The 27,688-nt window shown below is 34.8% G+C and overlaps 1 protein-coding gene across 1 annotated transcript in view; it reads left to right on the plus strand.

The window, feature by feature from the left end:
• LOC126970967 (uncharacterized) overlaps nt 1-27,688 on the plus strand; it is a 132,648-nt gene that overhangs the window by 29,561 nt on the left and 75,399 nt on the right. The window contains exon 2 of the mRNA XM_050817119.1: nt 26,821-27,411. Within this exon, the coding sequence (XP_050673076.1) occupies nt 26,841-27,411 (571 nt within the window). The 5' untranslated portion in view covers nt 26,821-26,840. The remainder of the gene's footprint in view (nt 1-26,820; nt 27,412-27,688) is intronic.

The raw sequence follows: 27,688 nt of genomic DNA on the forward strand, positions 1-27,688 counted from the left end.
TGGGTACTTTCTCCAAGATAGTGTAATTCTACTTCCTTGCCCATATAATTTTCGAATTATACCGACTGCCCGAGATATATATATATATTTTATGACGTATTCCCACAACTACGACCATAACATCTTTGGTTTTGAGGTATTGGATGTTAAACCCATCTATGGGGTGGGCTTCTTATGTCTGAAGATCGTGGTCAGCATCAGAGTTGTATCCGGATTCTGTCCGGCGTGTCTCTTACAACTGTGGAGACTTTCGATAACGAGTCCTTAAATTGGTCAGTCCACCTTGTTGGAGAAATACCGCGCGATCTTTTGCCTTCGGTATTTTCCACCGCAATTATTTTTCCCAAACTTTCGTAACGTAAGTTATACTTAACAAACCGTAAGTACAATATACATTTACAATGTAATTTTATTTTATTAAATAAAATGTTTGAAGAGACAATGTAGTAATAATAATCACTAAAATTATAATAATAAGGTTTGGATTGGTGATTTCGTTTCTCAAGAAGTTTAATTTATTAATTATAGATTATGTAGTTAAATACTGTATTCCATCTAATCCCTACTAATATTATAAATGTGAATATAAGTATGTTTGTTACGCTTTTATGCCGGAGCTACTGAATCGTCTTTAATGGAATTTGGTACAGCGATAGACTGGAGCTTAAAAAAGGACATAGGCTACATTTCATCCCGGAAAAATTCATGGTTCTCGCGGGATTTGTGAAAAACTGAAATTCACGTTGTTGAGCTATATCTATACCAATACTAGATTTAATTTGCCATAGCAATCTTTCTCGAAATAAGATTCATATAATAAGCTGGGAACGGAAGCTAGACTGGAATAGGACATGAGATAATCTTCAATTCCAAGCTTGCTTATTATTTTCAAAAACCCTTTATCTACGCGGACGAAGAAGTGGGCATCAGCTAATTAAAAATAAAATTGCCGGACGGACTAGAGTCTAAAAGGACAGTTGGTAATCCTAAGTGCGATGAATTCAGTGGCAGGAAAACAAAATAGCAACACAACATCCTTATTTTAATCAACTAAACATATAATCAATCGGAGTGATGTCTCACAACATTGATTACACATCAAAAATGGCTGCGCAAAGTCAACAAATGAAATCGATAAAATCTTAATTACCCGTGTAATTATAACAAATCTTCGCTCTATCATGATGAACTGAACTAAGACAATACCGCGTGGGATATTGTTGCATCATCGGTGCGGAAAATGATGCTGTTACGATTACGCATTAAGCAATTATAGCTATCGCCAGTGAGAGAAGAGTATTGCCGATGTTGCTTGTTCCCTCGCACTTATGGGTCTTCCTTATATTTTAATTATTTAAAAAAAATACAGCTTCAACTTTATTGAGGCTTTCGATCAAACATACAAATCCTTAATTATGTTGAAAAAACGATATAATTTGCATAATTAAAAAGGTTTATCTAATAATTTATAGGTATGTTAAAATACACCTTACTTATGAAGTAAATGAAAACATTCGATATTTTTAGAATAAAAATTAATAAATATTCGGATATAAACATATTACTTGACATAGAGAAATAACGTTAACCACAATTGCTTAATATCTTGAATTATGAGTAAATCACAAATCGCTCTTTTAACTATAATTAACTAACCAGTGAGCAAGATCAAAGTATCAAAAGATCTGTCCATATATAAAAACAGATATAGGCATTTGCCTATATTTTAGTTATATTTATAACGACTATCAGTTACTCCATGTCAATACATGAAATAAATATCAAACACGCCTATAAAATAATAAAATGAAATATAACACATACACAATGTTAGTCATAAAAGGTACATGTAGGCGCATATATTAATTGAATAAATAAAAGTTATTCATAGATTTAACGCTTCTTCATTCATAAATTCCATTCTCAATAGCTTGCTAAGTGATGTCAAAATATAAATTTACATAAATAGTCATGAATGTATTTTATGTTGATTCATAAAATTTTGATCACACTATATAACAGCGTTACGTGTATACTTAAAGCCGGGGCATGGAACTGGATTTAAATTGAGCGCTGATTATCGATTTTTTGAAGTAATACTTCTTTGGGCGCGTTATGAAAAAATTATAAGTGAAATTAGAAGATGCGCGCGCATCACTGTAATAAAAGTAACAGGTTCTATTCTATTCTATTCTTCCTACTGTGGCTTCTGTGGAAGATATACCACAGATTTGCCAGAATCACGTTAGATTAGACTACCAAGCTTTGAGTATGTGTCTTCTAAGTTTAACGGTAATAATCGGTGTTCAGATTACATAAAGTTTAATTTTCTAATAATATCTGAAACAAATAATATACATGCTTGTAAAAGTAACAGGTTGAAGTTGGTTCCTAAAATTTTCTGACGCTTGCGTTAATCGTTATTTATTTTTTGGTTTCTTCGTCCATTATTAGGACAGGCAAAGGGTTTAAGCCCATACAGCCGTATTTATTATTTAATAATTAATTGTCAAAGCTATCTTTGCAAGATTTTTACAAAATTATTCTTACTAAAATAATTGAATTGCACGATGAATAAATAATTTCAAGGATTTGTTTTGTTACGCCAAAGAAGTTTTACTTCTTCCGTGTATGCATAAGTGTACACACACTTTTTTATATAAGAGGGGGCAAATGGGCAAGAAACTCTCATGATTGGAAGTGGCAAGGCAACCGCCCATGGACATCTGCAACACCAGTGGTCAAGAGATGCGTTTCTGGCCTTTAAGGTGGCAGTAGTCTTAAAGGCAGTAAAGTTCTTGAATGGCAATCACGTACCGGAAGGCGTAGTGTTGGTAGGCCCCCCTCAAGATGGACTGATGATCTGGTCCAAGATCGCCGGAAGACGTTGGATGAGTGCAGCACAGGACCAATCGTTATGGCGATCTTTGGGGTAGGTCTTTGTCCAGCAGTGGACGTCTTCCGTCTGAGATGATGATAATTATAAAGCTCAATGCTTGAAGTTACCTTAATCGTATCGATATCGATTCGGCAGAACTGCAGGCTGAAATTGATTCCACAAAGTATCAACATGATGCGGGCGAAATTTTTGGAGTGCCTTATTAACCAAAATTTAAAATGGTAGAGTCTAAAAATATCTTGACCTTTTTTTTTCAAGAGACTTTTCACCGCTTTAGGAAGTTTCAAAAATCCTTTCTTAGTGCACCAAAGGAATATTTGTGCAAAATTTTATCGATTTCAGCTGTGCGTTAATCGATCAGTCAGTCTATTTCTGCTTAGACGCTATGTGCTGTTGTTTAATAAGTAATAGTAATATTCACCTACACACTACAAATAGGTACTAATTCAACCTGACATTGGTTAAATTGTGGTGACATATTCGCTAAATCGAACATAGATAGAAAAATTGGTTACGAATTGTCGGGCTGTCAGGTCTTCTATTCGCTATTATATTGTAAGCCTATGCAGCAAAGTAATCCCCTCTTGCGGTTCTATTGTTGATGTAGAACATCACTCTGGAAGCAATTTCATGTAAACTAAATAGAGTATATATACCAGAGCATGTATCCATAAGGTGCGTGGGCTTGTTTAAGGAACCAGGAACACAACCTTCGCTTCTACATTAAAGCCTGTTAACAGACCTTTTCCATTTCTCGTAAAGGTGTTGTTAGTTACGGTCTGACAAATAAACTTGGTGTAAAGTTATACCTGAGAATAAACCAAGAATATGCAAAATGTTGACTTTAATATTGCTAACCATACAATGATAATTCTGAAGATTTCCGAATGTCAGGCAGCCCTGAAAATAAACGTGGGAAACGTTATACTTCCGAATAAACCAATCATAAGTTAAATGTATATTTGTAAATATTTTGCATATTCTTGATTTATTCTTAGGCATAACTTTATACCAACTTTATATTTTTTATTTCGACTACACCTATAGCCCAGTGGATAGTGACCCTGCCTACTGAGCTAGAGAGGTCCAGGGTTCGAATCCCGGTAAGTGCAATCATTCATATGATGAATATGAATGTTTGTTTCCGAGTATTGGATGTTTATTTGTATTTATGTATGTTTAAGTAAGTATATTGTAGAAAAATATATCGTTATCTTGCACCCATAGTACAGGCTATGCCCCTAAGGCAAGATAATTTGTGTAAGAGTGTGTCAATATAAATAAATAAAAAACAATTATTGGCAGTAACTATAGATTTTTACTATTTCTAGAGTTACAGAAGATGTAATCTACGTATTTTTTTTGAAGTGAAAACTTCCTTAGCCGCGTTGAGCACTTTTCTTGGGATGGGTATAAAATGTTAAACTCGCGTCAGGACACGTGACCTGATCGAAAATTCATAAGACAGTCGTTGAAATTATGGATGAAATTTGATTTTTCTGAGAGATGATTTTTTTGATGTAAACTAATTGTAGTAGTTCTGAAGTGTTAAATTTTTATATAATATAAATTGTCTTTTTGCTTACAATAGCGCAATAAATATATATATCCCCTGGCACATTCCCTATTTGGGGTCGGCCCTCCTGATACAAGATCGCCACTGTTTGCGATCTTAGGGTCATTACTGGTGTTAGGTCTATCATCGTCATGTCTTTGTTAACTGTTCTAGTCCAGGTAGTTGGTGAACGGCCTCTGCCTCTCTTTGCAAGTGCATTTAGCAGAGAAAAAGCTACACGTGGCGGCTCTCTTATTCTTGTAAGTAAATTATTTAAATTCAAAGAACGAGAAGATATTGTGGGCCTCTCTGTTGAACGTACAATTGAAATAGCCTGTGCAGAGCTCGAGCGCGCCATTGTTGTTAGTATATACAGACCCCCAGATGCAATATATGAATTATTTGAAAGTGTATTGGAGGAGGTTTTATTAAAATTATCTGAGTCTAAGAAGTATATCATGATATGTGGTGATTTTAATATTAATTTATTAGAAAAATCCTCAACCAGTATTAGATTCAGATCTTTATTCAAATCATATGATTGTTTATTTTTTTTTAATTATTTGAAATGTTTATTTTTTTTAATTATTTGAATTTTCTTTATTCAAATCGTTTGATTGTAAGAAAGTCATTTATGTTATAGTAACCTTTATCACACAATCGTTTTTTAACAATTCTTTTGAATAACGTAACACCTTTGTTTTGAACATTTTCTGGGATCTTGTTGTAAAAGCATATACATCGCCCCACAAAAGACTTACTAACTCGACTTAGCCGAGTAGTAGGCATCATCAGTTTATGTCTGTGATTTCACATCCTATTTTGAATAAAAATATTTGAATTTGAATTGAATTTGCCTCATCCATATCCATGACTCGTCCCGTCATATGGTGTTCGTCCCTACGCATTACATGCCCATACCAGCGTAATCAGCCTTCCTGAATTTTATGATGTATAGGTGTAATTTTAAAGGTGCCTCGGATATACTCATTACGAATTTTGACCGTGTAACACCCCCAGACCAACGCAACATTTTCATTTCGGTGACATGCATTTTTTGTTCGTCACACTTTCTCACATTCAATAAATGAATATTTAATAATATTTAACCACATAAATGCTAGTACTTTTATACTGATAAATAAAGCAATTCGTGCGCAGTTACTCCCTAACCATTTCAAATAATTAAAAAATGCACAACGTTAATGTTCAAGTTTTCACTTCTGCCGGCACTCCCGGATTGCAACCCGTTATTTTTTTATTTTATAAAATGCTGGGAAACGAAATGGCAAATACATAGTTCTCAGCGACTGCAAGCATACGCCTTATTTATTATTTTAGATTTATATCTGTGTTTTATGACTAATTTCCTTAAAAATAAAATAAAAACAACAACATCATTATGTAAAACTGATTAGTAAGGAAGCATGTTACACACGAATTGCTCTTATAAAAATGATAATATAGTGAATTTTTAAAGTGAAACTTTTATAACATCGTCTCAAACTTTTTCGTCTGTGTGTTGCATGTCGCGTGACGGTCGGGCGGCGCCTATAGTTCGCAGCAGCTGACCGTGTAGTGTATTGACTATTACTCATTTGTGCCAGTGATCCACGCTATTTTGTTTGTTTTTGTCAGAGTTTAATGTTAATGCTGTTTGTTAGTGTTTCATGTAATCCTTTTCAATCAATATTTTTTACCAGGGCTAACGGAGTTCAATAAAAATATTAGTTTGAGACTTAGTCTAATTTTATTTTTTTCCATTATCATTACAATTTTCCAAGTATAAAATTAAGATTGATAAAGCGATTTTTATAAACTTAATGGAGTTTTATTTCAAAAATTTTTTAGTTAAATGTCTATAATGTGAAAAACAGTTTCACTTTTACCATGGTTTCATAAAAACACCCAATCCTTTTTTTATGAAAATAAGAGACGATACGAGCAGGACGTTCAGCTGATGGTAATTGATACGCCCTGCACATGTCAATACAGTGTCATTCAGGATTCTTGAAAAACTCAAAATCTCTTAGTGGTTCTACAACTGCGCTCGTCACCTTGAGACATAAGATGTTAAGTCTTATTTGCCTAGTGATTTCGCTAGCTACGGCGCCCTTCAGACTGAAACATAGTAGTGTTAACATTACTGCTTCACGGCAGAAATAAGTGCCGTTTTGGTACCCATAATCTAGCCGGCATCCTGTGCAAAGGAGCCTCCCACTGGTAAATTAGGCGCACCCCAGTATCAATCAGCTCGAACCATTTGATCGCGTGCAACGGAGAGCTGCTCTAATTGTCGAGGACCCAGTGCTCTGTGAACGGCTGGATCACTTGGCGTTGCGTAGAGACATTGCTTCATTGTCTTCTACCGCATTTATCACATGGGAGTGTTCCGAAGTGAACTGATTCGTGCTGCAGAACACCACCTTCACACGACATGCCACGAATTAGCATATCATCCCCACCATCTGGACATGTAGCATTCCTCCAGAGTACGGTCTTCAAGGAACTTTCTTCCTCGTACCACCAAGCCGTGGAATGAGCTTCCTTGTGCAGTATTTCCAGAGCGATACGACATGGGCACCTTTAAAAAGACAACTACATCGTAGTAAAAGGCTGGAAACACTCCTGTCATTCCTCGTGTTGCAAGAAAATGTGAACGGCGGTGATCACTTAAAATCAGGTGACCCGTACGCTCATTTATCCTCCTCTGTCATAAAAATAAACCGCAGTCACTAAGTGTATGATATTATAAAAGAAAATCATACAATATTAAGCCGTTGAGTATATATTTTGTAGTTGTAACGCCATTGTAAAGACTATATTTTACTCACCTTGTACAACCATAGGTTACACAGCGCAATTGTTATTTGATAAACAATTCAAATTATTTTCCCACATCTCAAATTCCATGTTTTTCACAAAGCAAAGATAATATCTTGAGGTTTCGTACATTATTTTGTCATTCACTATTCTTCTAGCCGCAAAGTGCGTTTATTATTTCTTTTATAACGAGTATTTCGTATTATTTATTGCATTATTTTTATAGAAATTACTGACGCAACGAACCACAGAGTGATCATAATAATATGTTGAGAATATATGAAATAGTTATCATTTAGGTACTATATGATAACTATTTCTGTGTTATTATCATCACCATTATCAGCCGGAAGACTTCCATTGTTGGACAAAGGCCTTCCACAAAGATTTCCACGACGATCGCTCCTGCGCTGTGCTATGTGTCATATATATTCATTATAACTTTTCGGGGGCTTAAATATGGCTGATCCATGCATCAACAGGTGCTCCTTGTCGTGCCAGGTTGACCTGGTATCGTTAATAAATCATTGTATTTGTTGGATGCGATTACTAATTATGACAGTAATTACGACCATCATGTTCACAAAGCATCCTTACTCAAATAAATTCAAGCTCTAAACGTCGATGCATCCAATTTAGGATAATTTATATTTAAACTGTTTATTATTTATTCTTTTTTATAAAATATTTGATATTATAAAAATATGGAACGTTCCCTAGGGTTGAAACTCGTTTAAAATAATAGTTTGTGATTAAGTTGGTAGGTGTCTAAAACAAATACATTATGTTGTATATGTAGCGCAACACGCCGGATTACCTGTACACGGTCCTTTTATGCTTGTTTTTTTTTTTTTCAAATAATAGTGAAAAATCATATTTTTTTTTAAACAATTTATATACATTTAAACACATTCTTATGTAAATCATAAGTCCTTTATTTTGCTAGAAAACATTCGTTTTAGGGTATCAATGTTATCGGCCATTTCTGGCTTGCAATATTATTATTAAATATTAATTAATTCGTTTAATTACAAAATTCTTCTTATTATTATAATTGATTTAACATTAATAAACTCTATATTTTAAGCACTTAGGTCAATTTAAATTATAATTATTATTTTTAGATGTCATTATTTAAAGAATTTAGAAATTAATATTTTTTTAAAGTCAATTTAATTTAATCTAATGTTTTAATATTTCATTTTTGAAAAAAACATTTATCTATAAGCCATGTAAAAAGATCCTTTTTAAATCGTTAGACGGGTAATATGCGTAAGCTTGGAGGGAGTTTATTAAATATTTTTATACACATGATATACCTACATTTTCCGTAGGACGCATTATGAAATCTGTGTGCAATCACCAGTCTGTCACCGTTTCTTGTATTACTCGGATAAATATCTCTTGCTTTTGTAAATAAATGGTCATGTTGTTTGACAAAGATACATATTTCGTATATATACATACAGGAAAATGGAAGAATATGTAATACTTTAAACAGTGGTTCACACGAATCTAAGTAAAAAGCTCCTGTCACAGCTCTTAAGCATCTCTTTTGGGCTATGAAAGCTCTATTAGCCTCGCTAGAGTTTCCCCACAAGATGAGTCTATCATGATTATTGATATGTCATCGGCGAATAAATAACAGTCATTAATATAAATAATGGTCCAAGAACGCTTCCTTGCGGAACACGAAATCTAAATAAAACTAATAACTAAATTTAAAGTTTGATTATTGGGCAATTATGGTAGCCTTTTCGTCGATAGAATTGATCTCCACACATTGCTGGCGGTCTTTTAAGTAAGACTCCATCCAGTTAAGAGCTGGTCCTCTAATGCCATTTTGCTGCAACTTATCCAACAAGGTGGTGTGTCATACGAAGTCAAAAGCCTTGCTCATATCAAAAAATATTACACACGTTGGTTTTTTGAATGTATATTTTCTGCAGTGCAGTTTAAATGCAGCTAATGAAGTAACCGAGGCCAAGAAAATAGTTTTTAGAATTGTAATCCGTTTATCGGTGAGTCTGTTTGTTTGTGCTCCATTATCTCAGAAACAGCTAAACAGTGTGTATTATGCCTGAAACAACAATGGAATCACGCAATCATTACCGACCTAATAAAGTATCGAATAATCGTCAATCGAAAACCGAGAACCATCATTCGAATTAGTTTACAAAACAAAAAAGTATTTGTAATTGAAATAATACATAGAAAACAACGCATACATCACATACGCGCGCACGCGTAAATTTTTTTAGTATTAAGTGGAATATTAAAGCGATACCTCTACGCGTTCTTGATAAAATCATCTTGATCCTCCCAGGATTTTGTACTTAAGTAGGGTAAAAATAAAATACGTTGACAAAGCTGAAGCCCTAGTATTAGTACCGACACAAGTCGACTATAATTACGGCACAACTTTCTATGTTCCTAAAGGTTATCGTAGACTAATGGTACGGTCGACATAAAAACCATTATATTCCACTTATTTTAATTACAAACACACATCAGCCTTCAGGTGTGCACGTTGAATATTGATTCGGTTCGCGAACAGAATGCTAATACCGCGGCTATGTCCATGTACAGCCCTTGGGGCCCTCGTCTTAGAATTCTTGACGACGTATTGTGAGCCTCAGGGGCATTGCTGCAAGTGATAAGCTGAAAGAGAGTTAAAACAGCCTTTTAAAATTCAGTGAAGTTTTCTCACTTTGTCTTATTAGTGCATTCTTCTCAATCGGTCACTCTTGTCAGAGTGATCGTGGTCGCTAAGATGATGCGACATTAGTCGTCATTGGTCTCCTTAGTTTTGGGTCGCACTGCCTCCCGCGCTATGCTATTCCACTTTTGGTGATTTGTAGCATTTCGGGAGCACTCCATCACAGTTGAATCACACATCACATTAGGGTATAGTATCTATCATTTTTTTTATCAAGGTTTTGTACCCGAAGATTAATAAATCATGTCCGTTCATCTGTCTGTCTCTATGTCAGACGGCTGTACCACATAAGGTCATCCATAAATTACATCGCACAAATTTTATGGGGTTTTGACCCCCCGCCGTCCTTGAATTAATTAAAACAGTAATTTTTCCTTCACTTCCGAAAAAAATCGAGATGAAGTCGATATATCTTTCCAATTACTTCATGATGTCGAACACTGAATGCATTATATAAGTTCTCAATTTTTATCCAAAGTCGTATATATTTTTAATAATTCCGCTATCGCTTATGACAAGGGCCACGTACCAGCTTGTTGGCCTCGCCGACCATATTCGTCATTGATGACACGTTGGCCGAAGCCTGTTGCTGGAACTAGAACATGCGAGCTGTCTTGATACCGCCCGGGCCCGCCGTCCCCAAACAGTTGATCGTTAACCTTTCATTACTTTGTGCCCACTTATTTGTTGTTTTGGTTTATTATTAATGTTAAATAACTTCGCTCTAGTTAAGGGCTCCTTCATTAGTCTTGGTATTCAGTTTAACAATAAAATACCAGACAGTATATAAACTACTAGAAGAACATATAAGAAACTCAACAGCCACTCTTTTCAATCAAATAGAGTATTTTACAATGGCTGTAATATACATAACAAATTAGTTTGTAAGGTGCTGAAACCAATAATATATCAGTCGTGTTTAAATATTATACTTCAATTATTATATAAAAAGTAATAAATAAGTAACTATATAAATATAAATAAATGTATTGTATCAGAAGAAATAAATTTTGAGCAGCAGAAATTAGTTAAATTTGTTAAATTATTTTCTTATACTTAAAGCCAGTTCCTACAAATTGTATGAATCACATTTAATAGATTGAGTTCGACAACTAGCTCTCAAGAAAAAAATATGCCAAAATTGTTTTCCAGTGTCATGTTTTTCAGAGGCCTTTGCACAGGATGCCGGATGGATTATCCTATTTTAGATGCCTTTTTCAGCCGTGAAATAGTAGTGCCGCCGTAGCTAGTGAATTTACTGGGCAAATGAGACTTAACATCTTATGTCTCAAGGTGACGAGGGAAATTGTAATGCCACTCAGAATTTTTGAATTTTTCAACTTCATGCGTACACATTACTGCTTCACGGCTGAAAAAGGCGACGTTACTGATAATCTAGCCGGCATCCTGTGCAAAGGAGCCTTCTACTGGTAAGATGTACCTTAAATTAATGTTGTTAACATTTATCTTATAACTATTATTGATATGTTTTACGACCTACTTTTAAATAATAAGCTGGGCAAAAAGATCTTTGTATGTTATATGAAAACTTAAGAAATTCTTTTAAAGCTTTTTAATAAACTTTTGTTGAACTGAACTGCGATTTATAACCTAGGTCCTAAAGAATTATTAAGAGAAAAATTTAAAGAAATAAACATTTTGACTATTGCTTCTCAATACATTTTTGATAATGTTCTGTATGTTCATAAGCACATTGAGGAATTTTCTAGAAACTGTGACATTCATAATATTAACACGAGGAACAAACATAAACTTGTTATGCCTACTACTCGGTTGGGTAGAGTTAGTAAGTCTTTTGTTGGGCGATGTATATTCTTCTACAATATGATCCCAGAAACTGTACAAAACAAATGTGTTACGAAATTTAAAAGAATTGTTAAAAAACGTTTGTGTGGGAAAGGTTATTATAGCATAAACGATTTTCTTAATGACACCACGGACTGGGAATAAAACGAACACCTTGAAGCTCTTTAATTTATAAATGTTTATTGTACGATATCACATTGTAATCCATGAAAAGCCCGCTGAGTTTCTTGCGCCCGGTCTGAGGCAGTCTCTTTTGAATGGGTGGTAGTTTTTGACGTTCAATAAGTGATTTTAAATCCTATTTTGAATAAAAATATTTGAATTTCAATTTGAATTTGAAACGAAGACAAATTGTTTAGATTTGAAAGCGAGACATCTCAAGTCAATTATCAACTTGAGAGTTGAACAACATATACAAAAATTTATGGTCCATACGTACTCGAACGGTTGGCTCAGCTGCTAAGAGCGCTCGGACAGAACCCGAGAGTTCGCGGGTTCTAGTCCCGCATTGTTCATAAATTTTGGTTACAAATGTAATTTATGAAATTTAGAATTTCTGATCAAATAATATATAGTTGTTACAAAAAACTTAAAAACACGCTTTTTATAGAAAACCAAACTTAAAATAGAAAATTTATAATGAAATTTAAAATTTACATCAATTCCTGCCTTATTGATTGATAGATGAAAATTATATAAATTAACAAAAATCTTATTTGCAAGTTGAAAAATGGAATAATTTTATCAAATTAAAATATTGTCATCTCGATAAATCCCTACGAAGTTTGAACGCAATCTGGCCGTTTAAAATGGGTCAAAATCGCGCCCAAATGAGTTCGTTACAAACAAGCATACATAAAGGTGAAGCTACTAAAAAGCGTGTAAAAAAGGGGACAAGATGTGAATGGCCTACCGTCATCGTGATCAAAGACCACACCCTTTCTATTGATGAATTTAGTCCGTACTCAGAACTTCTAACTTTATAATAATAATAAATCATTTTATATCAGGCTACAAGGCCCATAAAATAAATACATTATAATATAACATACATATTTATATAACTAGAATCTACGTCACATTTTCGCGGTGATGTGAGGCGCGGGTTCGGTAACTTCCGGCGGTCGGCGACGTCCGCGATACTTGCGGAACACGACCCCCTTCGGCCACACATTCCCGTCCAGGAAGGTCGATATATGTTCTGTCGGGACGCGAACAACAAAAGAGTTAAAATCTACTGCGTGACACGTCACCAACTTTTCGAACCCCAACCGAAACCTTGTCTTCTCCACCAAGTACTGAACAATGTCGGAGGCCTTGGTGGTGTGGTGAAAGCGAGAGACGTGGATATACGTCGCTGGGACTACGGGACGCAGGAGCTGGTTCTGTCCTATCGGTGCTGTGCCACATGGATTATGACTAGGAGGCCTCCTCTTCTTCCGCTCCACCTTAATGAAGCCATCCTTGTCGATCTGACCCTTCGACATAATTATACAAGCGGGTTCGTTGCGGGCGTGCCCTCTGTCCTCAGCACTGTCCGCTTTCTGGGTTGCTGGCGGATGGCAGCAGCATAGTCACGTTGAGGTGTTGACGTGACGACAGCAGGTGACACCTCTGACACCTTTAGCCTCTAATGTTACTCAGATGTTGGTAGTATAGATCAAACAAGATGGTTCTGCCCAGCGTAAAAGCTCATAACAAAGTACACCCATTGTATAGTTCAACTATGTAACGTGAGGCTTTGTTATAACTTTAACAAGAAACGCTACCTGCCCAATTACATCATAACAAGCTTTTTTTATCAACCTACTTAGTTTTTTATCGATAAGTTACAATTTATAAGGTCGTTACTCCAACCTTGGTTCAAGCAATGGATGTTGTGGGCTACAATTGTGATTAATTTCTCAATTACCTATAAATAAAATTTGAAAATAAATTTTGAACGATTATGCTGAGTTGGGGGCCTCTTCCAACTGAGCTAACCGTTCGAGTGACGTATCGTCATAACATCTTGTATGCTCTGTTCAACTCTCAGGTTGCTCCGTTGGAAGAGCACTAGCACAGAACGCGAGAGGTCGTGGGTTTGAGTCCCGCATCGTCCATATATACTGCTAAGGATTTTTCTCGAATGATGTTGAACAGTGTAGTAAATAATAAACAATCATCAAGAAATAAAAAACAAGTAAACAAGTTGTTTACGCAACACCTGGTTATGTTATACTCAACTTAAAGTGTTTGGGGCATAAGGTCGAGATTGGCTTAGTACCTATTGATATAGGTATTATATATTATGACTAGCAAAAATTTTTAATGAGCGTGACTTTCACCCGGTTTAATTTGTCAAATTTTCTTGAGAATTTAAAGACGTATCAAAAACCGATGACAATTCAATTTCTTCATAAGTTTCGTCTTATTTTATTACCTGAATCACCAGTATAGTAAAAAAAAACGACACAACTACTATGTAAGAAGAGATCAAATCTTGAAAAAATTACTTTTTATTCCATTTTGAGAAATATTTCTACAATACTCTATAATTCAGCTTCAGGTTTACGAACTGTAATAAGTAAGACCCCAGACTGATTAAGGATTAGTCTCTGCTGCGCTCCAACTAGATACCGCAGGTGCAGTCGCGGTGTTTGTCAACTAATACTACGCCCAAGTGGGCGTACTCGAGCCAATCTCGAACAATGTGTGACGTTCAACATGCCACATGTTCTGTTAAACTTTGCTAATAATTGAAACTTGCCGGTTTGTGTAGAAAAACTTAAAAAAATAATACTATAATAAATAAGAAAGACACTTAGATCACATGTCATCCGTAAATATATTGTATTTTATTTATTTCAATGTAAAATAACACGAAGCGTATGTTACAAAACTTGAAAGATGCCATTGCAAGATGCCACGCATACAATCATCTAATAGTTGCCGTAATATATAATAGCTATTGTTCTTAGGTAGTGCAGTTGAAACACAGCGGAAACCAATCCTTAATGTTCTTAGATTGAAAGAAAGAAAGAAAAAATGTTTATTGACGTCATTATATATTCTGATAATAGTTCTTAAAGTTATACTAATCTAATAATGATCAAATGACGCCAATGGGTCCCCAACTCAGCATAGCTGTGGTTTCGAAAGAATCCACAACGCTGGTCTTCCGTGGAAACCCAGAGAGCGCTACTAACGCACAGTCCTGTCACACGAAGGTGTACAAACTATTTATTCTGTATGAGCATAAAGCACAGAAAATAGTGAAACTCGGATCTAAAATTAAAACTAACAACAATTAAACTGATTAAGGATTGGTTTCACCCCAGATTAAAACAGCGAATCACAATTCATTAAACACACAACAACCTACGAACTCTAGCTATATTTAGTTTCCTAAATAAATATAAACTTATATCGTAAATTACCATAATAACGTTCAAATCGAAACATCAATGCATTAAATTATTTTTATGAGGTTATCGACTTATTTTAACACATTGATGACTACAATCTTATACAGTTTTTTGTTTATTTACTTATTTTCCACAAATAAATATGTTTTCTAATAACTATTGTACGCTAGCAATTACTTTCTTGTACAAAGGCCGGCAATGCTCCTGTGAATCCTCTGGTGTTGCAAGAGAATGTGGGCGGCGGTGATCACTTAACACCAGGTGACCCGTACGCTCGTTTGTCCTCCTATTCCATAAAAAAAAGAATATAAAACACTACTTTACTACACTCAAACATATAGTTTTAACTTTATTTTTTTCTTTAAAGTTCTATATTAATTTGTAGTTATATTATGATATTGATATTTTTAGAGTTAATTGGTTTATTATTAATAATAGTTTTTTGCTACAGTCATCGACTATTAAGTTTATTTAGTATAAGATTATAAAAAAAACGTTTTCACTTTCAAACTGATAAAGTGTACGATCAGTGATTCCATTGAATGAACTAGAAACAACTTACTTATACAGGTTTCACGTGCCGCGGATGATTTGTCAGGAGTTGTGCAACTCGCTGTAAAAACTAACTCGGCAACCGTTTTTATACTTCCTAGAGAATCGTTAAATTTATAATTAGTTGAGAGGTGAGTCGGGACTGTCTAGGAACTGACGAACTTACAAAGAATATAATAAAATTCAAGAACTTGAAATATAACTTTTTATGATTTAACCTATTTACAATAGGTTATTACTTATATATAAATGGTTTAGATAATTCATGGGAAGGCTCTAGACAATGAGAGAGACAAAAGAGAAGATGTAGTGATATTTTTACTCAAAGAGTTGGACGGGGCTGGATGAGAAAAGCCAGAGATACGCTCTGTATTGGAAAGGTTGTGGGAAGGTGGGAGGCTTTAGCCTAGTGGAGGCTTTAGCCTAGTAGAGGCAACTACTACCTAATTTATTTATTTATGTTAATTTAGTTCTTATAAATATTTAATTTATAGTTAATTCAATACTTAAGTTAATTTTAAGTAATTTTTGTAAAAAGTGGAATGTAGGCTTTTTTATGTATTAATTTTATTTAATAAATGGAGCGCCGCTTTTTCCTTTATTTATATATAAAGTGGTTATACTGCGAAAACTACTAAACCGATCGGAATAGTACTTATACCATAAGATGCAGCGTGTTTCAAAGATGGTTTTTGTATATAATGTTGGTAATTACTTCTCCAGAACCTATATTTTATGACTCATTTCTAAGTCACTCATTTAAACCAAGTAGTGAGAGAGATCGACTTAAAAATTTACAAATTATTCACTTCAGGAGTTGGTGTTTATGGAAGATACTCTTGTACTTAACTTTTAGGTAAAAACAGAACAGATAATTTTAGAGTAGTGACAGATATTCACTTAATTAAACGGATACTAAAAAAAATATCACCGTAAATAAACTTACAATTTACTAACATTTAGACAACCAAGGTGTGCGTAAGAGAAGTACGTCTTTAACGGAGATATAGCTGGACAGAAAAGTAAAGCGAACCTATTATTTATGACAGTAAGGGACGAGACGAGCAAGACTTTCAGCTGATGGTAATTGATACGTCCTGCCCATTACAATGCAGTGCTGCTCAGGATTCTTGCAAAACCCAAAAATTCTGAGTGACACTACAATTGCGCTCATCACCTTGACACATAAGATGTTAAGTCTCATTTGCCCAGTAATTTCAGTAGCTACGGCCGCGGCGCCCTTCCAATCGAAACACAATAACTGCTTTTATAACGCCATAATCATCCTGTGCAATGGAGCCTCCCACTGGTAAATGCGTGCTTGTTTCTATAACCGATTTTAATTGACAAGTTGTAAATGGCCAGTTACGCTTGAATTTAGCTTTTTAGAGTTTTCAATATTAAACTATTTGACGCACACTACACATTGACATTGACACATCAAAATTGGTCTCTATTTATCGGACTGTCAGGTGGAACAGTTGTGGCCTATTGTAAGATATAATTATAGATTATATATTCTCATGCACACTAATTGTAATGAATAAAAAGATTTCCTAAGAATCAACATAAAAAAGGCTTATATGGGATAATGTGATAAAGAAGCGATGTTTATCAATAGTTATGGTATGGTATTACACGTGAGTGGGTAGACGTTATTGTCTCTGGCAATGACGAATCTCTGAGCCACACGTGTGCATTCCTTTATCTGTCGTTCATGACTACAATGCTCTAGTAATGTTATATTTTGATGCCACTATGAGTGGAGTTATTGTGCTGTATGCACCAAAGAGTAATTCACAAAAGAAAACAAAGAAAAGGCCGAATATCATGGAAAGTTTTTACCGATCTGCTACCTTGCTGTTGTCAAATTTAACTTTTATTTTTATGAAAATAAAAGATGAGATGATCAGGCCATTCAGCTGATGGTAATTGATATTCCCTGTCTATTACAATGCAGTGCCGCTCTGGATTATAGAGAAACACAAAAATTCTGAGTGGCACTTCAACTGCACTCGTCAACTTGAGTCATAAGTTGTCAAGTCTCATCTGCCCAGTAATATCACTAGCTACGGCGAGCCTTAGATCGAAACACAGTAATGCTTACACATTACTGCTTCACGGCAGAAATAGGCGCCGTTGTGGTACCCATAATCAAGCCGGCATCCAGTGCAAAGGCCTCCGACTGGTATATATATACTTCCTTCTTGTCCATAAAATAATCATATTTCTTCTCATTTGGATGGACAAAGCCTGTCATATTAGCCAGTATTAATTATAAGAAGTCTCGAGACGCACTAGATGTTCACCATCACGTAAGCCATGCGGCCTGTCCTCTACGTGCGAATAACTCAGAAATCGGGAGTGTTTAGAGCAGAACTGCGAAAGCGTTTGACATCTTAAGCCTTTATTATTAAGATTTTAAATGTTAGTAGCCTAGTAAATTCACTAGCTACAGTGCCTTTCAAAACGAAATAACACAATTTGGTGCTGTTGGAGTTGATATCTTGAGATTTACCCTGTGCTTCCTCGGGGCATAGAAAGAATATCCATGGGTGCCGTAAGAGGCGATTTAGGGCATTTACCAATGGTACCAAAACGGCGCCTTTTAATTGTGTATGAATCACTCTGCTTAATCACTCACTTATAGTCAGGCGAGAAACATGTCCACCAGTTTTCATCTTCAAAGCCAGCCAGCCTCAAGATAATTATGCTAAATATCTATAGAAGGATCTGGATAGAACTTACGTGGCAGAAACATATCTGGGCCAAACGCAAACAGCTAGAGGGTAATACAGGGTCCACATACTCATCCAACGTATTCCGGCGATCTTGACCAGTTCATTGGTCCTTCTTGTGGGGGGCCGACCAACACTGCGACTTCCGGTACTAGACTGGCTGTTAGCCCTAAAATCCAAAATTGAAGGCAAAATGGCTGTTTACAAAGCTATTCTTCAACTTATTTGGACATATGGGATTCAGCTTTGGGGATCGGGAAATACTAGTATCAGACGCTTGAGAGGATAGAAAGCCAAACCATTTGAAATATACTTAATATTCCCTGGCATAGCAACCAACCAATGTACGCAGTTATAAAATTCAAAATTATTGAACAAGAAATAGAAAAATTCAGTAGAAGCTACCAGAGTAGACTTAACAGACACAGAAACGGTTCTGGAAGCTGATTCTGCAGGCTGAAATGCCACAGTATTCAGGAACTGGTAGTAAGATTTGTGGACATTGAGTTACGGGTTGGAAAAGCCTCTCAAATATAACACCAAAATACAGTCTGTCATATTCAGTCAGCACATTGCATCGCAGTTGAAAATCAAATTGCCAAGGATACAGAAAAAAAAATTAATCACTAGTAAATTTTCTTCTGGTGATTGCGTTCCTTAAGATGGCCCTTCCCAGTCCTTTATATCATAAACGTGCCAAGGTTCTGGAAAAATTTGTGCAAAAAAGCAGATATTTTATTGAATTTGTTTCTTGAAATCTGTATTTTCTGCTTCGATGAAGACCTAGATACAATGCACAAGGTACCTAGCAGTAAATTATTTTTATGAAAGTCGCTATAATCAAGTACTAGGATTTGTATAAAAAGTATGACCTGCCGCTTTCCGCCGAATTCCACCTTCGCACGACACGCCACAAGTTGGGATATCATCCCCACCATCTGGATGTGTGGCGGTCCGATCAGACGCAACAGTGCGATCTTTCTCCACGTACTACAATGCGGTGGCATGAACTCTTAGTGCGGTGTTTCCAGGACTATACGGCATTGAGTACCTTCAAAAAAAGCGCGTACACCTTCCTTAAAGGCCGGTAACACTCCTGTGTTTCCTCTGGTGTTTCAAAAGAATATGGGCGGCGATGATCATTTAACACCAGGTGACCTGTACGCTCGTTTGTAGTCCTTTTCCACTAAAAGACGGGTTTCACTTTAAGTGCCAGGAGAAGTTTTCACTTCGAAAAGATGACACTTATACAATACACTTGCAGAGATAAACAATGTTTCTGTTATTCTTTGCAACTTTCACACAGACCCTATTTATATCTCCAAATGGAATTACAACTCTTTGGAATGCTATATCGTTCAAGGCCCATCCTATCAAAAAGGTCTCGTTCAAGGTTCATGCAGAATGTCAGATAGTAAGGAAAGAAGGCAGAACATTGTGGCTATAAGATAACTCTGTGAAATAAATTTTAAAACGGGTTTATATGTTATTTTATTTTAATTGGCACATGTATTATGCATTTGTACAACAAATGCATTATGAAATAAATAAACTATAAGCTAAATACAAGATAGGCTGCAACTTCACGATGGTGTGTACTCAGCATGTGTATCAGAAATAGATATAGCTAAATACGAGATTGGTTGCAACTTCATGATGGTGTGTACTCAGCATGTTTAGCAGAAATATATATATTTAGATACAATAATAATAAATGATTTGAAACTAGCTTTATGTAATGTAAGTTAAAGATTATTTCATTAAATTGCATTTAGTGATAGTTTTTAATTAAATTAATAATTAATTTATAAGTAAACTAGCTGACCCAGCAAACGTTGTATTGTCGATATTAAAATCGCGATACAAAAGTAACTGTTGATCGTAGATGGGTGAAAATTTAAAGTTGTATGTATTTTTATGTATGTATTTAATGCTGACTCATAATCAAACAAATTTAAAAAAAATGTCAAAATATTAAAAAAAAAATTCGTGTGGACCACCCTTAACATTTAGAGGGATGAAAAATAGATGTTGTCCTATTCTCAAATAGGTCTGAGGGTAGGCCCAATATGCACTCAAAATTTCATGAGAATCGGTCAAGCCATTTCGGAAGAGTTCAAAGTTTAACACCATGACACGAGAATTTTATATATTAGATATAGTTATTAGGTATTAGGTATTCTTTTGAATAAATAACACTATTTTGATTTTTCTACTTATATGTATAAATTCCACTTCCATGTTGCGAAACAATAACAAATTGTAATACCATAATAATATTTAAATGTCAGAATACAACTGTACCAGCTAATAACTATGTAAGTTGTACTCGCTGGTCGACCAATCACCATATATTACGACAGATGTCAACGTAGTCACGCGCTCTGTTGACAGTCGTTTGTTTTGAACTAGCTTCACTAGATATTCTGCTGGCTAAACTGAAAATCATCTTGTAATAACGATGTACCTATGTAATACGTTACATTAGGGATATCAAAGGCAGGCAACGTATGTGTGTATCAGTGTAAACTTTTACCAAAATACAGTAGTAGAACAGTACTTTGACTTCATACTAGAGCGCCCAAATTGACGCACGCACACATACACACGATATAAATAATTAAATATATAAATAATTAAATAATATTTAATACCTTGTTTATTACAATATTGTTCTTTCTACTATTACCTACTTATTGCGTGCGTACATAAGTAGGTACACACTCAGTTTTTTATCTCTGGTTTTACTTCTAGGAAAAAGTGGCCGACACTTTTTCCTTCAGAAATAAAAAAAAAATCTGCAGCTGTATCTAAAAAGTCTCCTCAAAAATCACGACAGCCACGATCACTATTATAAGTTCATACTTTATTGAGTCTTTGAAAAAGTCTATACTCTATGGCCTAAAAAAGTACAGTCTTTTTTGCGTCACAGACATCTTAATTTAGGTTAGGTTTGGTAGGTTCATAGGAATATTAGGTAAAAAAAGTAGTACATATATTATATACATAATATTTCCATGTTAAAAGCATTACACTAAACATTTTAATGTCAACTTAAGAAAAAAAACTTATTAATATAATTTACCAAAATGCTGCTTGGTATATTATGTAATTTTCACATTTAGCGTTAGCTGTTTGTGTGAATCTTTGCCATTCCTTGAAGTAAAAATAAAACCACTCACCAGAAACGCGGACTAGTAAAAAAAAATAAGGACTCCGTGTCACCTTTCATGACAGTGTTGCACCAAAACAAGCCGATTAACGTGTAAATACATAGCTCCACGCACACACTTACACTACTACAGGCCGATAGCGGCCATTATCATGATGAGAATTGTCATCGTCTGTGACAGATCAGTTTGCGTCTCAATAAAATATTTTAAAAATGTCGTCGTGCGTTGTGAAAAAGTGTAAAAATGATATTATATAAGTATTTGTGGCCATATATGATTATTTAAGCGAGAAAAATTGTGTAACTAGTATTCCCCATAACCGCACACACACTAGCATAACGGTGCTTCACTTGCTACTATCACGGCGCGGAGTCCTTCTTTTTTTACTCGTCCGTGACCAGAAATAAGTATGTATACAATATATTTCCCGCCCATTTACATTACAGTAACAGCTAGACATAATATCTCATTTAAAATATATATAATAAGTTTATTTAGTTGATATGTACCACTGGTGTTTAATAATATGTATTTCCGCAAAATATACGGTAGAATACATAAACATTGCGTAAATAATCAATCAAATATTCGCAACATGTATGAATTGTGAGATATTAATTGATCACCAATTTATTTTAATCCATCTAAACAAGCTACATCCCCTAATCAAAGCAAAACTACTTCCGATTAGAAATCATTTCGTGTTGTATATAATCAAATAGTTAAATAACACAGTTTATTTATGTCTAAATTCATAATTAGTTTACGTCTGCTGCTTTATGTCTGAAATTAATAGAATTCGTTATTTACTATTTAAAATGTTATAAAAAATGAGCTTGAGTGTTAATTCAACTAAATTTCTAAAATCGCTTCGACTCCTGTTTCATCTCACCACGAGGCATTTATATGAACACATATATCCCGCTGATTATTAATGATTAAATTAACTATAAATAAAATATTAATTAGTACTAAATTAACTATACTAAATAAATTTGGTAGCAGATGCCTCTATGGCTAAAGCCTCCTTTCGAATGCGCTCTTTCTCTGGCTCTTCTCATCCAGTCCGGCCCAACTCTTTGAGTAAAAATATCACTCCATCTCCTCATTTGTCTCCCTCTTTGTCTCGAGCCTTCCCATGATATCCATTCCGTTACTCTTTTCGTCCATCTTGAGTCATCAAATCTTCATATATGATCTGCCCAGCCAAATTTTAGCCACGAATATAAGAGCAATATAGAACAATTTTAATGCTGAATCATGTAGAGTTAATACTTATAACAATAAAGATATTACCTTAAATGTAAACGGTGCAGAAATTAATGATCTATATATGTATATAAAAATGAATTGCTGTTCGTTAGTCTCGCTAAAACTCGAGAACGGCTGGACCGATTTGGCTAATTTTGGTCTTGAACTATTTGTGGAAGTCCAGAGAAGGTTTAAAAGGTGAATAAATAGGAAAATGCTGCTAAATAAAATAAAAACAACAAATTTGTTTTTCCTTTGATGTGTCCATACATAGTTTCTATGAGAGAATTTATTGACGCACGGTTTGACAGTTCTGCTGTGAAACAATTTCATTACGACAGCAGGGTGCATATTTTGCGAAGTAATTTTTGATGTTATGATATATTATTGACAAATTCATATATAAACATTATTTTATTTATTATATACAGAACAACGTCTATCAGGTCAGCTAGTTAATGATAAAAATGAAGGATCTCGTCTTTCGCAACTTAGATTTCTCAAGCTCCCCGCAATTATGAGGAAACATTAGATTAAAAAAAACCGCCATAGAGGTCCCGTGTCATCGCATACAAGATCGCTAATCAGCATTTTAATTATACGAGTCTAGGAAACAAACTGGTTTGTCCAGATTTTTGTTTCTCAAGCTTGACTCAACGTAATTATATAACTGTAGGGTTATTCACATATATTATTACTATTAATCCGTGTGGGTGCCGGTGCAATTGTAGGTGTAATATTGTTTTCATCAGTGGGAGGTTTCTTTGTGTAAGTCGTGCCAATAAAGAAACGAATCTAAAATTATGGCAAACAGGTCGAACTGACGACGAAACAGGGACGGCAGATAGATGATATTACACGTGCGAGTGAGAGTGAATCATTAGTGGTCGACATTTAAGATTCATTTCAATCAGCGATTCATTAATAAAATTGTAAATTGATCTAACAAAATCTATGATTTAGTATATTTGAGGGTTGATTAATTAACATTAATTTTCTTATTTTTGTACATAATAGTTCAGTAATTACAATTTATAAACCAGTTATTAGTAACTTTAAAATAACGGTGTAATGTACAAATTCAAATATTTTTATTCAAAATCACTTATTGAAAGTAAAAATTTTCTATTCTGAATTTAACGGTTCAGACATGATTACTCAGAAAAAAGAAACTCAGCGGGATTTTCTTTTTTTTAATCAAATTTATATATTATATTTATTGTGTATTTATATAAATAGCCTGAGGATGGTATATCCATTCCCAATCTGTGTTACTTATCATAATTAAAGAAGTTATTGACGTTATAGTCACCTTTGGCACATAACCGTTTTTTAAAATTTATTTTGAATTTCGTAATACATTATTTTTGAATATATTCTGGGATCATATTGTAAAAGCATATACATATATATTGAATATATATGTACAGAACTTCCGTTTCGCACGTCCGCCAAACACTCTTCTATTTTATTATGTTTGTGGTAGAGTCGATAATTAAATTAAGGTACACAAAGGCAGCGTATCAATCAATGGCATTCTTTCCGGTATCAATACCTCTTACTATTATTATAAATGCGAATGTTTGTTTGTAACGTTTTCGTGCCTGAACTACTAAACCAGCGATCGAGATTTTTAATTTATCTATTTGTAAACAATAACGGATACATCCTCAAACACAAAATGACGCAGTGAGATAAAAATAAAGATGTCTCTTTAAAACAAAAAAAGTTTCACTGTGTACAAATAATATTATGCACACTTAAATTACACCTAATAGCAAACAACCAGTAAACAAAATTCAAAATATATACTTAAAATTATACAAAACTAAGCTGACCCGACTGTAGCTGTTCTGTCAATAGAAAAAAAAATAGATATTGTATGTTATCCTTAAGTGATAGACATATGCCATCGCGAACTATTCTATAGACCTATATAAGATACACAATTCCACCATACATTATTTTGTTATATCTCAAAGTGCTTAGACAGCATTATCGTTGAAAGCTCCCAGACGTCTTTTTTTTCCAACACCTCCAAAACATACAAAAATAAAAATATAAAAATAATTTCATATAAAAAATATATACAAAAACATAACAAATTATATATATTTTTATATATACTAAAACCTTTTTTGAGTTTGTCACGAACAGACAGACAGACAAACGCGGTGTAGGACTTTGTGTTATAATATGTAGTGATAACAAATATATCTGACATAATTCAACTGTAGACGTTACTAGAATGAATTTTAAATTAAACTTTATGTTATTAGAAATACATAACTAATTAATGGTGATTTCCATTTTACTATATTTGTGCTAAGATTATTAACACCAAAAAATTGTATCTGCATAATGAAATCTTGAGTTTTGGACAGCAAACATTGCACCTATAACAGATGCACCTATACCAGTATTTGTCCTCGTGTTTGAGATATGAAACAAATTTTTAGAGCGTGTAGCCGTTTGCAGTTTTGCACATATTTTTTTCAGGGGTGTAGATATAATTAGAAAAAAGTAAAGCTCATTCTGAAATTTATAAGTTTGCCTAGTGAGTGCAATACCTAGTTTAGGTTGGATTCGCATGAAAGACGCCGAAAAAAAACGAAAAAGATAGATCGATCGAAAGAGACGATCAGGACGTTCAGCTGATGGTAATTGATACGCCATGCCCATTACAATTCAGTGCCGCTAGAATTCTTGAAAAACCCTAAATTTTTAGTAATTGCGCAAAAGTTCTTGTCGTAAGGACCTACTGGCGTATTGCTACTTCGTATTTGTATGAATAAAATTTGGCAGAGTTAATGCTTGCTCTAACTGGCATAGTAAATTGATTGAGGTCAATTCATCGCTAATATGTGAATATTGACTTAAATGAAATATTTTAGAGTAAATATTTTGGAGGCAGTAGGTCAATCGCGAGCAGACGGTTGTAGCGTGCTTCGTTTGATATAAAAAATTTATAAAAAGACACGAAAATTGAACGACTATTCAATGCAGATAAAAATGTCATTATAGATTATTATTTAGACTTTTAGTGAAATTACTGGGCAAATGACGACATTTGCCCAGTAATTTCACTTGCTACGGCGCCCTTTAGACAGAAACACAATAATGTTTACACATTACTGCTTCACGGCAGAAATAGGCACCGTTGTGGTACCCATAATATAGCCGCCATCCTATGCAAACGAGCCTCCCACTGGTAGAAAATATGTGGTGAAGCGAATGAAAATGAGGGGATACTTTATCCAGCTTTCGTAATTAAAGATAAGTTTTACCTGTACTGAATAATCGCGCAGGTGGAAAAAAAATATACGCTGAGTCATTTCCTAAGAACTGGTGTCAAACGACTTTGAAATAGTTGTGATAGAAAAACCTTAAGAAGCTGAATGAATTTATATTATCAATTAATAGTTGCAAGTTCTTTCCTGTATCGATAAATTGATTGTGTTCTTTGCTTACAAAACGTGCTATTTTGTGGTTTCGTAGTAAGAAATAAAAAAATTTGGCGCATGAACTATAAAAGTAAACCAAAATCAATTAACTTCATGTGCAGTATTCAGAATATTATAGTAATGCAAACATGCAGCTATTTCTACCATAAAATTGAGGCGCACACACAAAAAATTCAATTGAAACTGACGTTTTTGTGGTATTTTTAGCCTATTTAAGGGATCCCAAGTGTCCGCACGTTAGCTGTGCTTTGACCATCTTAACTCAAAAAGTGACGCACGTATATTTCTCTTGCTATTCTTATGGGCTTAACCTGTAACCTAGTACATATTTGATCGAAGTTTGTTCCCAAAAAAAATCAGAATTATTAACGTCTAAATAAAACTAAATTTTAATGCGACTCTTTTGTTCCAGAACGTAGCATGGCCTGAAGAATGTTCCGCACGGCGTCAGTCGAAGGCTCCGGGCCGAGGACGCCACCAGCCTACGCGCCACATCCCCCCTATGTCCCCCCTCGACTATTCCCCCCTCGAATTCGACCACCTCCACCCCAGTACTGCTTCGACGCAGCCCGCTTCGCCTGCGACGCGTCAAAGCCCAGATACCTCGACGTGGAAAGGGAAAGACTTGTCACAAGATGGCTGGCAGAAGCAAACGAAGCGCTGGTCCGCAGAGATAGACCTCCTCGCTACAAACCACGAAGCAGTGAAAGAAGACCGGACTACTTAGAGCGGAGACCCAATGCGCCAGAGTGGGCAGACAACTTTCTACTCGGAAGACGCAATGGTTCCCTCGAACCAGAAGAAGATTGTAGTGAATTGTTGACGTTGAAAGAGTTTGTGGATAAGTTTTCTTTACCTCGTGTGGTTAAGGTGGAAGGTGAGGATAGGGCTGTGCTATTGTATCGAGTGCTGGAAGCTCACAGAAGAGTGGAAGCTGTTCCTCTGTCAGGAAAGAAAGGGAAGCTCGTGGGAAAACCGTTATATATTCCTGAATCGTATGATGGTAAGTACAATAGGCATAAGTACATTACTGCTATATTATTTAAAATTTTAGCTATCGCGGGAGGCAGGTCTAACAAAGGAATAGTGTTGGGAGGAGGTGGTAATAAACGCAAGCGTAGTGCTATTCACAATTTTAAGTTTAAAAATTGCATCACTGTATTATGTAGTGATGTGTGAGTGAGTGATCATCATCACTTGATCAACATTCTTGTCTCTTCAGGATTTATCATCCACAAAATTAATGACGTTTAGATATAGACTTACAAAAAAATAAATAT

Source organism: Leptidea sinapis, chromosome 22 (assembly GCF_905404315.1).
Source record: "Leptidea sinapis chromosome 22, ilLepSina1.1, whole genome shotgun sequence".
In the NCBI taxonomy this organism is placed as follows: domain Eukaryota; kingdom Metazoa; phylum Arthropoda; class Insecta; order Lepidoptera; family Pieridae; genus Leptidea; species Leptidea sinapis.